At 42.5% G+C, this 16,521-nt stretch overlaps 1 protein-coding gene across 1 annotated transcript in view; it reads left to right on the top strand.

Moving 5' to 3' along the window:
* Nucleotides 1–11,857: 11,857 nt before the first annotated feature.
* LOC306915470 (shisa family member 6) overlaps nt 11,858–16,521 on the top strand; it is an 86,724-nt gene continuing 82,060 nt past the window's right edge. Inside the window, exon 1 of the mRNA XM_079492805.1 lies at nt 11,858–12,651. Coding sequence (XP_079348931.1) covers nt 12,092–12,651 — 560 coding nt within the window. The 5' untranslated portion in view covers nt 11,858–12,091. The remainder of the gene's footprint in view (nt 12,652–16,521) is intronic.

Raw genomic sequence — 16,521 nt, 5'->3', positions numbered from 1 at the left:
AAAGAGCCTCACTAAGAAATTGCTCTATTTCTCCTCTGTTTATTATAATATAATCAGGAACATTTTTGGACCATATTGCAGCAAGGGGTCAGTTTGAAGAAAAGAAAATTAGGTCCGCACACTGGACTGAGCTCCAAAAGCTTAAAGTTTTATTTTCTCACCACATGGGACATGACGTTTCGAGCCTGAAGTCAGACCTGAAGTCTGACGAAGAGCCGTGAGGCTTATTTTCTTTTCTATTGTTTACCTCAGCCCAGCACCTGGTGTTTAGTTAGCGAATGTGCGTGCTCTATTGTTTCTTTTTGTGAGTCTGAAGAAAGACACATTTGACACTGAAAGTAAGTAGCCTATATTGCTATTATAATTAGAGACAGTATAATACAATGGTAAATGGTGCATTTATATGGTAAATGGTGCATTTATATAGCGCCTTTATCCAAGGCGCTTTACATAGATTGTGCATTACATTCACCCATTCATACACACATTCATACACTGATGGCAGCGGAAACCATGCAAGGTACCAACCAGCACCGAGCAATTAGGGGTTCAGTGTCTTGCTCAAGGACACTTCGACACTAAATCTGGGGGAGCCCGGGTTCGAACTGGCGACCTTGCGGTTACCATCTGGAAACTATACCCCTGAGCCACCGCCGCCCCAATGCAATACCAGGTGCATTCAATTGAGCATAAACACCTAATATACCTATCTGGTATCATCTTTCTCTCTGACTTCAGACAACCATTTTAACCTGATCACCCCCATTCTGTGCACATGTCATAATAGGCAGCGGTTCTGCAAACATAGATGAACATTCGACAAAAATAGCTGATCTACAAACTCACAACTCTACTCAATTCATTGTGAAGGGTTTTGATTGAACTTGTAGATTGCCTATATTTTCTGTGAGGAGATTTGATGTAGAGGGGGAAAAGGAGGGGACATGCACGCACATGCAAGTAAGTATCTTTCTATACATTTTCAAAAATAATTTCATACATTAAAACTAAAATAAATAAAAATCCATATTAAGATGAATTAATTCCACATTGTAATTCCGCATTGTAACTATTTTCTCTAGTTTGGGTTTCTCTTGTGGGTCTCACTGGTCTCTATAGCTCCATGTCTATATAGAATGTCCAGCACTCAGCAGGCATGAACTGGGTTGGAAACATTCATAGAACAATAGCTGGTCACAAACAGATCCTCATATTCATAACCGTATGCTTCTAAATAAACAATTTGTCTAAGCCAATCGTGTGTGTGTGTGTGTGTGTGTGTGTGTGTGTGTGTGTGTGTGTGCGTGTGTGCGTACTTGTATACTTGTGAGGACGAGGACCATATGTTTTGTGATTAAAACAGCTTTTTATAGAGTTAGATTTACATTTAGGAAAATATTCAGGTTGGGTTTAGGTTTAGAGTTTAGACACATGCCAGTGTTGTGCACTGACAGTAGCCCTTCTACAAGCTTGAGTGTAGATTGGCTATTTTTGGCAGAAACGCTTCTCATAAGTATATTAATATAATGTGTGTGCGTGTGCGTGTGCGAGTGCGTGTGCGAGTGCGTGTGCGTGTGTGTGCACGTAACACATACTGTATGTGTGTTTGCCCCAATTCATAACTCTCAGAGCCCATCAATTGCTCATGTTAAATCCCAAGGAACACTTCAGTAGTGGGGGAGTTTAAATGTTTCATCACAACAAGTATGGATGGCATTGTGTAAAAAAAATGGTTACTAAGCAACTGCTTCCCAGCCTTCCAATCAGCAGAATGTTGTTGGCGTGAGATTCTGCTGTAAATGTCATCATATTCTTTTCTTCCCCAGTGTGTTTGTGTACCCAGTACCACAATGATTGAAAGAAAAATACATAAAAACAAAAGGGATATTCAGAAATAAACGCATTTTTTTTCTAACCTTATCACTGTATGTCAAACTGTTTACTGTCTTTGTAGCATACGGCATATATTATACTATTTAGCAAAGTCTTAAATCACTTCTGAAAACTTTCATCTCAAGGCCTTTTCTTAGATTTCATTAATTGCCTCTCCTTATCCATGCTCATTTAAAGTAAACTAACTTTTAAGTGAAAAGGGGGCAGGTATTTATAAGAATTTATTCTTCTTCCTGCTCCTTTTCGTCATAGGTGTATCAGATATACTGTATGAAAGACAAATTAATTATGAAAGACATTCATTGTTATCTATTATGATTTGTACTGTATTGTGTTACACTATGTGTGAAATAAAATGAAATGAAATGAAATGAAATCCATTGAATGGTAGGATGATGCATGTTTACAGTAAAGAAAGTAAAAACTAAAAGAAGAAGGTTATTTGGTACTGCATTCCAGAAGAATCCATACACCACACACACGCACACGCGTGCACGCAGGCAGTTCAATTCAAAGGTTATTGGCATGAGAAAACATGTTTATATTGCCCAAAACAAATGTCACCAAAAATAATAATAAACAAATAATAAAATGAGGGAAGTATATACAGCAGACTGTATATAATGTGCAAGTATATAATATATCTTGCTTTGTCAGGCTGTCCTGTTCTTTCCCTGCCGGTAACACAGGGAGAGTGTCAGCTGGCTGCCACATTGAAGAGGTGGGTTTTGAGAGTGGTTTTGAAGCATTGGAGGGAGGGGGGGGGGGGGGGGTAGTTCTGGGGAGTGCATTCCACAGGGTTGCGGCAGCGTGAAAAGTACCCAGCCCTATCGCCCCAGATATACTTTATATTGGGGACTTTTAATCTGTTTTAAATCAATGACCTCTTCCATACAGGAAAGGATTCCAAATAAGCCAGCTGGCTTCTTCCTTTCCTTGCATTGTATTTTTGCTCTTTGTCTATATTGTCTATCTTTTGTACTACGTGCTAAATACATAAACCTAAACCTAAACCTCCAGGGTGTTGGCACTATACCCTGTGGTGTAAAGTAACTAAGGTATGTAAATTAAGTTAAGTACATTTACTTAACCCATTTTGAACTGAGATCAGATTCTAAAAATGTCTTCTATCCTGACAGTTTTCTGAAAAAGCTATGTTTCTATGTCAGTCGTTCTTCGATTTTTCAAAAATAGCAGACCTACAAGCTCGTAGCGCGCCACTCGGTGGCGCGCTATGAGCTTGTAGATCTGCTATTTTTCAATAGCTAAAGCATAACATAATGCTAACACCAAAAGGGGTTTCCGCCCAAAATGGGTTAAATACTGTACTTGCAGTTATTGCCCCCAAACTCCACGGAACAATCTTCCACTGCACATCAAGTCCAGCTCCACTCGCTTAAATCCACACGGAAAATAACCCACCTCTTCTCCATTGCCTTCAGCTCAGCTCAACTTGTGGCCTTTTCTGATCATTGATTGATTGATTGTATTTTTACTTCTGTGTTCAATTGTATTGCTCTTATGTTCTTTTAGGTTAAAATGTTGTATTTGTATGAGGTATTGTAACAGACCCACAGTTCATACATTTATTTTGTATATTCATATTCAGGGTGTTTAATGTGGTGACATGCAGGAAGTCATTTATTTTGAAGGAATTGTACCAGCTGTGGGGAATCTGATTGAATCGAGCTCAGCTGTGGTGGGGGTTTAAACTCAGTTTCAAGGGAAGGCTTGAAGGGAACAGAACAAGCCTAGGTAGCAGCATGGAGGGTTCAGAAACGTGTGTTTGATACTGTACATGCCACGGACAGACAGATGAGGAAAGGACGGACAAGAAATCAAACAAGATTGTGAGTTTGTTTGTGCCAACAATCACCGATCTACAATGCAAATGGGATGAGAGTTTAATAGTTATAATGTATTGTTTTCAGTCAGAGCCTCAGAGGGACCTCTGATGCTACAGAAGGTTTTTAGCACCCAGCTGGAAGGGGGACAAGGTACATTTCTGCTCTTGTTGAGGTACTAGCTGTTCTATTGGTCTTATTGTTGGACTTCACTAGCACTTAAGTTTGACAGTTTATTGAAACAAAATGAGATTAATGTGGAACGGGATGAGGAACCCAAGGTTAGGACGATAAGTCTCGGGAGCTGATGGCCATCATTGCTCTCCTCGAGGAGCGGTCGGCCGAGAATCAAGGAGGGAGGAAGAGGTTGGGGTAGAGGAGGACAATGAATTTGAAAGCAGTGAATGGCAGAAATAGCCGATCTACAAGAGCAGTAGGCCTACTCACGACCCATGTTTGGTCTGTTGTGACGCAGAACCAACAAGCTGGCTGAGAGATCACAGGTGTATTTATACTGTGATGAATGATTGCAGCAAGGATTGGCTGTGTTGAGTGGAGGCAGGTGTAGTGGATACAGGTGTGAATGCGGAGTGGCTAATGAGTGAGGGCAAGTGTGGTAGACATAGATATTTAAAAAAAATAGATGCCCGGCGAGTCATTGGCAGCTGCAGTTCATTGGAGCGACGTGTCTCCAATGAAGGCAGGAAGTCAAGCGGAAGTGCTGAAGGCTAGTCATGACACATACAATAGCCTTTACAATACAAACCAAGACACACAAACAACAAAGTTATTAGTACAACAATACAACATCAGAGCCAGGGGAGCAGAAAACATTTCAGAGTGAACACAAAGCAACCGTTCTCGCAGCTTTCTATTATATAAAGTGCTGAAGGCATTTGCTGAAGGTACACTGCGTCACTGCCCAGGTGACATCACTCATGCGACTCCTCCATGTCTCTCGCTGTCACTCAAGTGGACTACTGGCCAATCACAGCGCGTCTTTTCCGGGACTTATGTTAATGCTAGTGCAAGGAATCTCGGGAAAATTGTGCCTTCAATTGTCACACGCACCTCAGAGCCTGGAAAGGGCGTCTACGTTTATATGTCTATGGTGGTAGATAGGGAAGCGATCAGTGGTGGAAAGTAAGTACTTTTACTTAAGTACTGTACTTAAGTACAATTTTGAGGTATTTGTACTTTACTTGAGTATTTCCAACTACCAGTACTTTTACCGTACTTCTACTCCATTACACCTCAGGCTGAGCTCACACGGTCGCAACACAGATTTTTGTTGTGAGTGTCATGGCCGCCCCCAATGCATTTCCAATGGAGGTCACATGGTCTGTTGTATGGCTTTCAGCTGTGTTTCGACTGCGCCCTCCCCCTCACACAACACAATGTTGTGTCAAACCATGTGACTCCCATTGGAAATGCATTGGGGCGGCCATGACACAACACAACATTCATCCAACAAGCATAGAGCACTGCATTAACCGTGTGAGCTCAGCCTCAGAGCCAAAATTTGTACTTTTACTTCACTACAATCATTTGAAAACTTTAGTTACTTTGGCGATTTAAATTTTGAATCGAAAACATACATTAACCACTTCAACCCTATACATTTCGGCCATTTGAAAATAGCAGATCTACAAGCTCACAATACATTTTAATGCTGATACTTTTGTATTTTTACTCAAGTACATTTTCAATTCCGTACTTTTACTTGTAACGCAGTAGTTCTAAATTGCAGTATTGGTACTTTTACTTAAGTAAAACAATTGAGTCCTTTTTCCACCACTGGAAGCGATTGAGAACGGGGGAGTGGGCCGTGATAAGCAGAGGGTGGTCTCTACTCCTCCTGAACCTATGTTGAACACAACTACATCTGTTATGAGGTCATGTTTTTCTATTGTTTATGTAAGCTAAGGCCCGACTCACACCTTTACATCTAGCATACAACATTGATGCATGCTAGATGTATGCAAAGGGTAAGTGTCATGGCCGCCCCAATGCATTTCCAATGGAAGTCACATGGTTTGACACAACATTTGTGTTGTACGGCTTTCGGCTGTGTTTCGACTGCCCCCCACCACCTCATACAACACAAATGTTGTGTCAAACCGCATGTGACTCCCATTGGAAATGCATTGTGAGCTTGCATCAGTCAATACGTCTCATACAACAAGCATACTGTACATCAATCTGTTGCGAAGGTGTGAGTCGGGCCTATGTATTAACGTGTATTGTATTATGGTGCCATTTGATGTAGTGTTTGTTTATGGCATATTGATTTATGCATTGTGTGTATTTTATGCCTTTTTCTTCATACAGTAGTTTCCACGTTGAGTAATGAATAAAAGTTGGTTCAAACTCATCAGTCGGCTTCACCCTTTTATGGTCCGCTGCTTTTGTTTCTGTTTGCTATATGCTGTATTTTAATCAATCCTTCTCAATCCTTGTCTGTGTTTAAATCACGTCTGAAAACTCACTTGTACTCTTTGAACATTTGAACATACTGATTAAGAGTTGCTGCTTCCATTGCTTTGTCCTTATGTTGCCCTGTTTATGTACTGTTGTTGTTGTTGTTGCTTTATTTTCTTGATTTATTTTAGTATTTCTTTGTGTACAGCACTTTGTTTCAACCTTGTTGTATAAAAATGTGCTTTATAAAAGTATATAAAGTGGATTGGATTGGATTGGATTTTATGAGGTCGTTATGATGTCATTTTGAATGGAACGCACTTTGGGTCAACGTTTTTAATTGTTTAATTTAATTTAAATAAAGGTGACTTGACTTGACTTAAGAGGTCATGTTGAGGTATTATTTAATTGTGTTTTGAATTGAAGATTTAAATTTTATACATGATAGGCCTATAATATTGTGAAATGGGACATTTTGCATAATGAGTAGGCCTACTTTACTTTTAAGTATATTTTGATGCCAATACCTTTGTACTTTTACCCAAGTAAAATTTGATTGCTGGACTTTTTGCTTGTAAGAGTACTATCTCTACATTGCATAATACATTGATAATTTAGTATAGAAATCACACTTGTGTGAAGTGAGGGGAGCTCTTATCATCACCAACATGTATCATCACATTCCGGCTTCAATTTTCTGCCCTCACTTTTTATCCTCAATATGTACTTTGCTCAGCCAATCAAATCATCGCTATGGGGTGATCAGCCAATCAAATCATCGCTAAAATTCACACACACACACACACACACACACACACACACACACACAAAGCTGGGAATAGGAGGGGCTAGCGCCCCTCAAATGTGTGTACTTATTCCAACACTGCAGGCCTTACCAGACCTGCGGGAGCCGGAGGGGATGTGACATTGGATTATTATTATTGGTGGATTTGATAATGGTTAGGGACGGCCCTCCCATCAGGCAGAACAGGCAGTTGCCTAGGGCATCATGAGGGGAGGGGGGGCATCCACCAAGCAAAAAAAATCCTGCCTAGGGCACCAAATTGCTCAGGGCCGGCACTTAAGTGTAAGCACTGTGTACGTCTCTTTTAACACTGATGGAGGCCTTGTGCCTTCAGTTCTGGCCACTTATTCACCCCTTTTGCAACCAGATCTTATTTTAATGATGTTTGGGAGACAAGAAACACTTTCCTGGGGGTTCTATGTGGGTAACACGTGTAAGTGTCTGTGATGTCAATGATGTCATTGGACACTGGTCTCACGTCATTCCTTCCTGGACTCCAATTCCCATAATGCTTTGGTGCACTGCTCCTCCTTGTGGAGAGGGGGAGGGCTGTCTTACTGAGACAACATGTAGTCCAGGAAGGAAGTGAGACCAGTGTCCATGACATCACTGGCACTTTGAAATACTAAAATATCTAAAAACACATATTAACAAACATTGCAAAAGGGGTGAAGTGGCCCATTAAGACTATTATCCAGGTCCAGGTACCCCCACAGGCCCGTGTGGCCCGTGGGGGCCTGTGGGGTTGTGCTCATGGCACAATCTTTTCAGATGAGGGTCCATGGACAAAAATATATTAATTTGACATGAAAATGCGTCCTTGTTCTGGCTTTACTTTATCTATCTTATAGATAGCTATTGTAGGTATATGGACAACCCTTGTATATATGTTTATTTGTTTAGGATATGATTTGATTTATTTGATTGTCAATTTTGTCCAGTTGGCATCATGTGCATGAGCTCCTGTTCGCCTGCATGTGTAAATGAAAGCAAAATAAGTAACAAGCAATTGTCCTTGAAGTGTCACTCCTGCAACGTGACTGGTGCACAATAGTGGCATTATATTCCTCTAGATCAGGGGTGCCCGCACTTTTTTGACTTGAGAGCTACTTTCAAAATGACCAGCGCAACAAGGTCTACCCACCCAAAAAATATTATATCATTGCTGAAAATAGTTAAAAAATGTACCTGAAGGGCTTTTGGAATAGCGGCGCTGGTGTTACATAAGACAAACGCACTTGGAATGGGAAATAGAGGGCGGAAATGGAATTGGTACTGTTTTGTTTTGTCTAACTTTGTAATGCATCTGACGTTTGTGTGCAACACTCTTGAAAACAAAGTATTGCATTGTGGGTTTGAGCTGACAGGCCCGATTTGATGTTAATCAATGAAGTCACCTTAATTCAAGTGGCAGATGCGATGTCATGCGATCTACCTGCAAAGCCTTTCTGATCTACTGGTAGATCACGATCTACCTTTTGGGCACCCCTGCTCTAGATGAACATAATAAGACCTTCACTTGTGTCTATCCATTACCTTTACCATTAAGGGAAGTCAGTAAGTCCATTTTTATGCTGATAAGGTGAATGCCTATATATGCTTGAATGCGCCATCTCAAGGAAGCATCTCTGAGAGTGTGTATAAATGAATCAGTAAGGGTCCATTTCTACACAGCCCAGAGTCAATGTAACATTCAGGATTTTAGAGTGTATGTTCACTAGGAGGGGTTGACACTTTCAATGGGCATATCTTTTTACTCCACGGGACACACAAATGCTGATTGTGGGAGAAGATGACTGCAAAGAGTATATACTTCCCTGACTTTCCTTGTCATGGAAATCTTTCAAACTCCCTCCTCTAATGAGAACTGGCATTCCACCTTTCTACTGCTTCCTTGGTGCGGCGGGGTTGGGGGTATAGAGATGGTTGCAAGTCAAGACATGAAAGGATGACAACAGTAAAAAGTGCCAGGCTCAGGAAAAGAATCCAGCCTAGCCCAGTATTTCATATACTTGAGTTTGAGAGTGGTCTCTAGCCCATTTTGGGCGGGAACCCCTTTTGGTGTTATAGCATTATGTTATGCTTTAGCTATTGAAAAATAGCAGATCTACAAGCTCATAGCGCACCACCGAGTGGCGCGCTATGAGCTTGTAGGTCTGCTATTTTAGAAAAATCGAAGAACGACTGACATAGAAACATAGCTTTTTCAGAAAACTGTCAGGATGTAGAAGACATTTTTAGAATCTGATCTTGGTGTTAGCATTATGTTATGCTTTAGTTATAGAAAAATAGCAGATCTACAAGCTCATAGCGCGCCACTGAGTGGCGCGCTACGAGCTTGTAGGTCTGCTATTTTAGAAAAATTGAAGAACGACTGACATAGAAACATAGCTTTTTCATAAAACTGTCAGGATGTAGAAGACATTTGTAGAATCTGATCTCAGGTCAAAATGGGCTAGATTCTCTATACTACTCTGCAGATGTCACATGAGCAAATCATGTTGGTCAGCTTTTTGTTGCGCTCCGTCTTTTGAACCATCCAGAGAAAATGACTACACACTGTATGCTGTACTGAGGACTGTGATATGCCTACAGTATATACTGCTGTCTTGGACCTAGAAGACTTTGACCCACATTGCTACATCTTGCGTGGCCAGACTGTTGCCTCACACAATTTTGAAATACTAATACGCATTCAGAGATTGTGGAATAGTTGTCACAATAGCCTTTGATATATATATATATATATATATATATATATATATATATATATATATATATATATATATATATATATATATTGTTTTTTTGAGGGGCACTAGCCCCTCCTATTCCTATTCCCAGCTTTGTTGGCTGAGCAAATACTTATTGAGGATAAAACAAAAATCAAATGTGAAGTGAGGGGCGCTCTTATCATCATACATTACCATACATCATCTCATTCTGGCCAATCACAATTTCCTGTCCTCACTTTTGTCTTTACACAAACCCTATAAAAGCTGGACATATAGGCCTCAAACGTGAGGACAGAAAAGTGAAGACGGAAATGAGGACGGGAAAGTGAGGACGCGAATTGTGATTGGCCGGAATGAGATGATGTGTATGATGATAAGAGTGCCCCTCACTTCACACGGGTGTGATTTATTCTGTATTGCTTGACCCCGTCTTATTGCTGCTTGCAGTTATATTTATTGTTCCCCCCCCCCTAGAAATAGATCTACAGGCTCACAAAGCATCACTATATGCACACATTGTGAACATGAGATGTCCACCAATGCTCCACCAGCAACATACAGTACATTTGTTTGTGTGAATTTCATATCAACTGACAATTGATCGAGTCATTCTGCACACGTATAGGCCTAGAGGCCTCTAGTTAATTACGAATAGAGATATAGGCTATACCTATATGGCCAGAGTCCCGTGGTGCAGACAGCCGTGCACGACTCATTGTCTCAGTTTGGTGCAGGAGAGTGGAAAACATTCAGCGGCAATTTAGCCCTGCCAATTCCACACACAACAAACACCGCATGGTGGAGGTTGGCAAATATTTATTTAGGGATTGTTGTCTGAAAAGACTGTATTAAAGGAGATTAAGAAATCAATTCATGTGTTTCATCCTGGAAACGATATAGTTGGCAGTGCAAGCCGCCCCGGCGGCAGACCGTGGCGTGCATGCAGGGGCAAATGAAAACGAGCTCACCCCGAACGATTAGGCTATCATTCGAAAAAGTTGATGTGGGACTGTCATCTGAATAGTCTGTTCGGGGGCTAAATGCAAACCTGTAAACCCAAAGCAAAGACGCACAGGACAGGGTCACAAATTGCTGCACAAACCTCAAGTGCCAGTCGTGGACTAGTATATGGGCAGCAACTGTTCGTTCTATGCAGACAGAGTGCGCCGTGCAGGCATTTCATTTAGAAGTGTTAATGCCAATAACCAGGCAGACTGCGAGCGAGAGAATGTAATTTAGCGACCCTTTGGCTGAGTTGTGACGCCAGCATTAAAGTGATGTAAGGAGTTGGAGGGGAGAGGGGAGGAGGAGGAGAAGAAGTGGAGAGAGGGGTTTCGGTCAGAGCGCTGATATTCTCCTCACTTTCGGAGAGCCTGAGAGAGAGACAGAGAGAGCTAAGAGAGCAACTCGTCAGAGGGAATCTTAACAAGAGGTAGGATGAATTCTGCAGCTGTATTATTATTCACCCGGCCGGACACACATGGACATCAGCATCAATAATGTAAACATCATATCAGTTGTTGTTGTTTTCTTTACCCCATGATGATATCTGAACCGATTTTATTTTTGTATATCTCCCGTCTAAATTGTCAATATTGCTTTGGCTATTTTGATCGACGTTAGGATTTGAAGCATAAGGATAGAAGCTATAGAGAGAGACATGGACAAATGCACATTCGAAGCCAATTTGCAAAGCCTATTTGCACGTGAGACAATTAACTAACAGTTTTATTAAGTTTACGTCGTGGTTACTTCCATTTTTAAACGGTAGACATAACCGAAGAAAAGGGAAATTGTTTGTAAACGAGACCATACTGTGTGTCTTAGCGTGCACGGGAGCCACGCACACACGGAGCAGTAGTCCGAGTCCTGTGTAGGTTTTTATTACATTCGCAGTCAATGCGCACGTATAGCCTATAGCCTACACTCCTTGCGTGAGGATCATGCTTAATGAACCGTTCCGTGTGTTTCTCCGCTCCAGCAGAACTTTTTACTTGAACAAGATGTAAGGAACAGATTCCACAGCACTGTCTCCAGAATCAGCACCTTGGACAGCGCGACGGTCCTCCAGTTCAGCACCCCTCGCCCAGAGGAAAGCGCACGGTGCTCTCTCACACTCACGCACAGAGCCATTGACAGAACATGCTGTTCCTCATGCACTGCCATCGCCTTTTGAACAAATATCGCAATTTAGCTGCTGCTTGACCGCACAAATGGCGTCGGCAATACCCGCTGCTGTATTATCGAGTATGGTAAAGGCACCAGAGACCGGGCTGGCAGGGGACGCCGGGGTTACGAAAACCCTGGAGGACTGAACCCCGCACTCCACGTCCAAAAGACACCACGTTCACGCCTATATAGGCAACCAGAAGTGAGTCGACAAGTTAATCGCAATGGGGATAAGGCACCTTTTGCTCCTGCTCATCTACCTGGACCCGCTGAGCGTTTTGGGCGCCGCCACGGCGGGAGGCAAGAAGGTACCCAAGGTGCCCAAGAAGACCCCCAAGCCCAAAGAAGCCATGCTCAACGCCACGGCGGTGGTGCCCACGGCCGTCCCGCAGAAGACCCCGCAGGTCCCCCCGCCGGCCACCAGCAACCACGACACCTGCCTGGGCTACTACGACGTGAGCGGACAGTACGACAAGATGTTCGAGTGCAACAACACGAACCACCGCTTCTGCTGCGGGACGTGCTACCTGCGCTTCTGCTGCGAGTACAAGAAGGACCGCCTGGACCAGCAAGCCTGCAAGAACTACCACACGCCGGACTGGGTGAAGACCGTGTCGCCGTCGCCCGTCCCCACGGGCGAGACGTACGACCCGAGCATGGACCAGACGAACACCGCCGTGTACATCACCTGTGGGATCATAGCCTTTATCATAGTGCTGGGAGTGTCGGCCAAAGTTGCCTACGACAAAGCCACGGAGCCGCCTCAAGAGATGAATATTCATAGGTGAGTCTATGTGGTGTTTATACTTTAGTTGTACACGACATAATGGGGGGGGGGGAAATTAATCAGGTGCACCATGGCCTTTCGAAATATCTGCCTATAAAAGTCATGATAATAGAAAAATATCTGCACCATATAGTGAAATACTCAGTTAATTAGTTAATTTATCAATTTGTAAGTATGAAAGTGTGCAAATGGACCCTTACTGGTCCACTTGGTGACAGTCTCAGAGTTAAATTAACATGGAGGGTTTTCCTGTGTAAACTGTCCATCCTATACACAATGTGCAGTAGGCTATACAGTATGCGGAAACCCACCAAGAGCTCCATCTTATGTATAACCTTGACCTGAACGCATGCTGGGCAGATATTGACAGGGGATGCTAGAGAACGCTGTATTGGCGTTATGTGTGTCACAGGCCACGACATGTTGCCATCGACAGCCATGACTCAACACCATGACATGAACTCCATTTCACACAAGGGTGGAACACTACACTATATGCCTTCCAGAATGGCAGTGATGCATTGGAGGTTGTCTAACTCTAAATGCATGCAGAAACCATCACCACCAAAGGGGCTTAATGTCATGCTGTGGTTTGTCTCCCACAACGTGCTGTGCCTGAAATTAATTAACCCCTTTAGACCTGAGGATGATTCTACAAATGTCTTCTAAATCCTGACAGTTTTATGAAAAACGCATGTTTCTATGTCAGTCGTTCTCAAACATTTTCATGTCAAAGACCCCCCAGATTATATGTAATTGGCTGCGGACCCCCATCTGATAATATGTTGTTGGACACCCCAGAAGCAAAGATTTGAGTTAAAAACATTTGCTGCAGTGAAAGAATATATTCAAAGATTTGCACTACATTTTCATGATATTTAAAAAATAGCAGACCTACAAGCTCGTAGCGCGGCACTCGGTGCCGCGCTATGAGCTTGTAGATCTGCTATTTTTCAATAGCTAAAGTATAACACAATGCTATAAACACAAAAAGGGGTTTCCGCCCAGAATGGGTTAACAGATGATCATCTCTAAAGCCAAACTGATACCCACAATGCCTTTCAGCTCACATTCTATTAGATTCACAGCAGATACTGGGACACAGAGTCCCTCTGTGTGGCTTCTCTCCAAAGACCGAAATAATTGCAGAAAAATGTTCAAAGGGAAATATCAAAGTGATTTTTGGTATAGTGTAGTTTCACAGTAGAATATTCAGTTATTTTGAAACCGGAATCCCAAAACTTATTTCAATGGATACAATGACAATCTTAACCATGATCTGCATGGTAGAGTGGGCTAAATAATCTGCAGTGTAGGAGGTAGTCCTCCTACTCTTCCATTGGGGGGTTTAGACCCCATGGTGTAGGCCTAAAGCAGAGGCGTTCAACCTTTTCCATATCAAGGCCCATTATGTATTTGGCATTTGAGCCACGGACCACCATTTGATGACATTTAGCCTTGCGGACCCAAAACTAAAGACCATTTTGTTGTCGTTGTCGATTTTGTCCACAATTCCGTGCATTGATGTGGTATAGGAGAGATAACATGCAAACGATCAAAGCAACAATTCTTCTACATTGTCTAATTGTGCAGACTTCTTGCAAATTAAGTTAACATCATTTAGCTGGGTACCGCATTGACTGGTTGACAGGTAGCCCTGCATGAAGTTCATAAGTGCAACATCTCCCCCTCCCCAAATGTTGTTAGATACGGTCTAAGGTCGAAGTTTGGTCTCCTACGCTGGAAACCAGTGTTTCAATCCCAGTATAGGGCATGGAATCTATACAGACTGCAGCATTAACAGAGGGCTTAAAAATGATCCCTTCTAACACAGTTTAGTTAACCCTGGATATGTGTCTGTGTGTGGTGTGTTTAAAGTGTGTTTGTCAGAGAGATAAAGAGAGACAGATGGCTCGTGTCACGTTTGATGCGTTGTACTGTATCCTCTTTATGTCGTAATCTGTCTAATTGTCTTTTTAATCAATATCGCATGAACGACTGACTTCTAAATCCTCAGCCTTGGTTTATCCGAGGGTGTCAAAATGGACCCGTAAGAGTCCATTTCTCCCGAGTTAATGGAGGATGTTGCTGTATTGAGATTAAAATGGCCCCCCTCTTTGAAATGGAAACAAGCAATAGCCCAGACACAGTATAAAGATGCACGTGATGCACATGAAACGCACACATCAGGCTAAGGTATACACACACACATCAATGTATACCCTTTTAGTACTCAGAGAGTGTTCCAAAATGTAAGACATGTGCACACTCTCAGAGTTAAATTAACACTGAGAATTGAACTGTGTACCTCTGTGTTCCTCACATAGTTATAATGATGCAATCAGAACTTATATGTTAACCAATCTGTATGGTACAGTATGTCCATATAATGTAACTAGTATCTATACTGTAAGTCTGCAGTGGTTGGAGGTGGTCTCCCTGCTCTTCAGTTGAAAAATGTAGACTCTGTTGTTGGGTATAGTCGTATTGACAAGTAATTCCTGAAGCTCACACGCGTTACTCATTAATTACTTGCTTACATACGCGCAATATCTCAAGTCAAGCGGGGATTGCCCTGCATGGGACGAGTGGCAGACATGTGGTTGCTCGTTCAGGAGACGTGGGTTGAGTTCAAATCCTGTGCAAGTGTGCAGGTAGAATGAAGCCTTAAGAATGAACACTCTATACTCCCACATCCTGTACTCCTCTCTCTGCCATGCACCCATCGCACATCAACACATGATGATGCGGCATCCAGGTGTGTGTGTGCGTGCGTGCGTGCGTGCGTGCGTGCGTGCGTGCGTGCGTGCATGTGTGCGTGCGTGTGCGCGTGCTAGATTGAGACTGGAATTGAATGCTTTAAAGACACAAGATACCATCTATAGATATTGTGTATAGATTCCTGGGCTGTTTCCTGCTTTCCCCTCGGGGGCGGCCGTGGCCTCGCCATACGAGGGTGATCATCATCATACATGGCTGGACAACACATGTGGCGCCGCTGTGGGCCACATCAGTGAACAAACGCTGACACACACATATTATGTCCTCTAGATTAAATAGTTTTTCTTTTTATATTGGGTGCTTAATTCAACACTTGAGTGATCTTAAGACGGTGAGTAATGGATAACAGTAAGGTCGGGGTTTTTTTATTTTATTATTAAGGTCATATACAACTCAGCCGGCTGCAGAACAAATTCAATTACAGGACGCCAAGCCGAAACGCATAAGGGGCCGCGGCAAACAAGAAAATATATACATTGTTGCAAAGGTTAACACATTTAGACCTGAGACCGATTTAAAATATGTCTTCTAAATCCTAACAGTTTTCTGAAAAACCTCTGTTTCTACGTCAGTGGTGCTCAACCTTTTTCATGTCATGTCAGAATTATCTGTAATTGGCCGCCGACCCCCATCTGAAAATATGTAGTTCCAGGGAACTCCCATGAAGCAAAGATTTGAGTTAAAAACGTTCGCTCTGAAAGAAGAGCGAAAGATTTGCACCCCTTTTTCACGATTTTTCAAAAATAGCAGACCTACAAGCTCATAGCGCGGCACTCGGTGCCGCGCTATGAGCTTGTAGATCTGCTATTTTTCAATATCTAAAGTATAACGTGGTGCTTAAAACACCAAAAGGGGTTCCCGCCCGAAATGGGTTAAGCTGCTGATACATTTGTCATACAAGCGTACTGTGTGTCCCTCCCTGCAGCAGAAACACGGGATAATTTGATTTCCTCATCAGGAGCGATGCCAGAGAGAAAAGCAAATAAACACAGCTTTCCTTTTGTTTTCTTTTCATTTTTTCTTTCTTCTTTCATCATGCTTGGTTTTCCTTCACTTCTCCTCTGGCCCCTTGGGGGCTTCATCACA

This window comes from Electrona antarctica, assembly GCF_951216825.1.
Source record: "Electrona antarctica genome assembly, chromosome: 22".
NCBI classification, from domain to species: Eukaryota; Metazoa; Chordata; class Actinopteri; order Myctophiformes; family Myctophidae; genus Electrona; species Electrona antarctica.
Note: the sequence above shows the minus strand (reverse complement) of the source record. Positions and strands in the feature narration are given on the sequence as shown.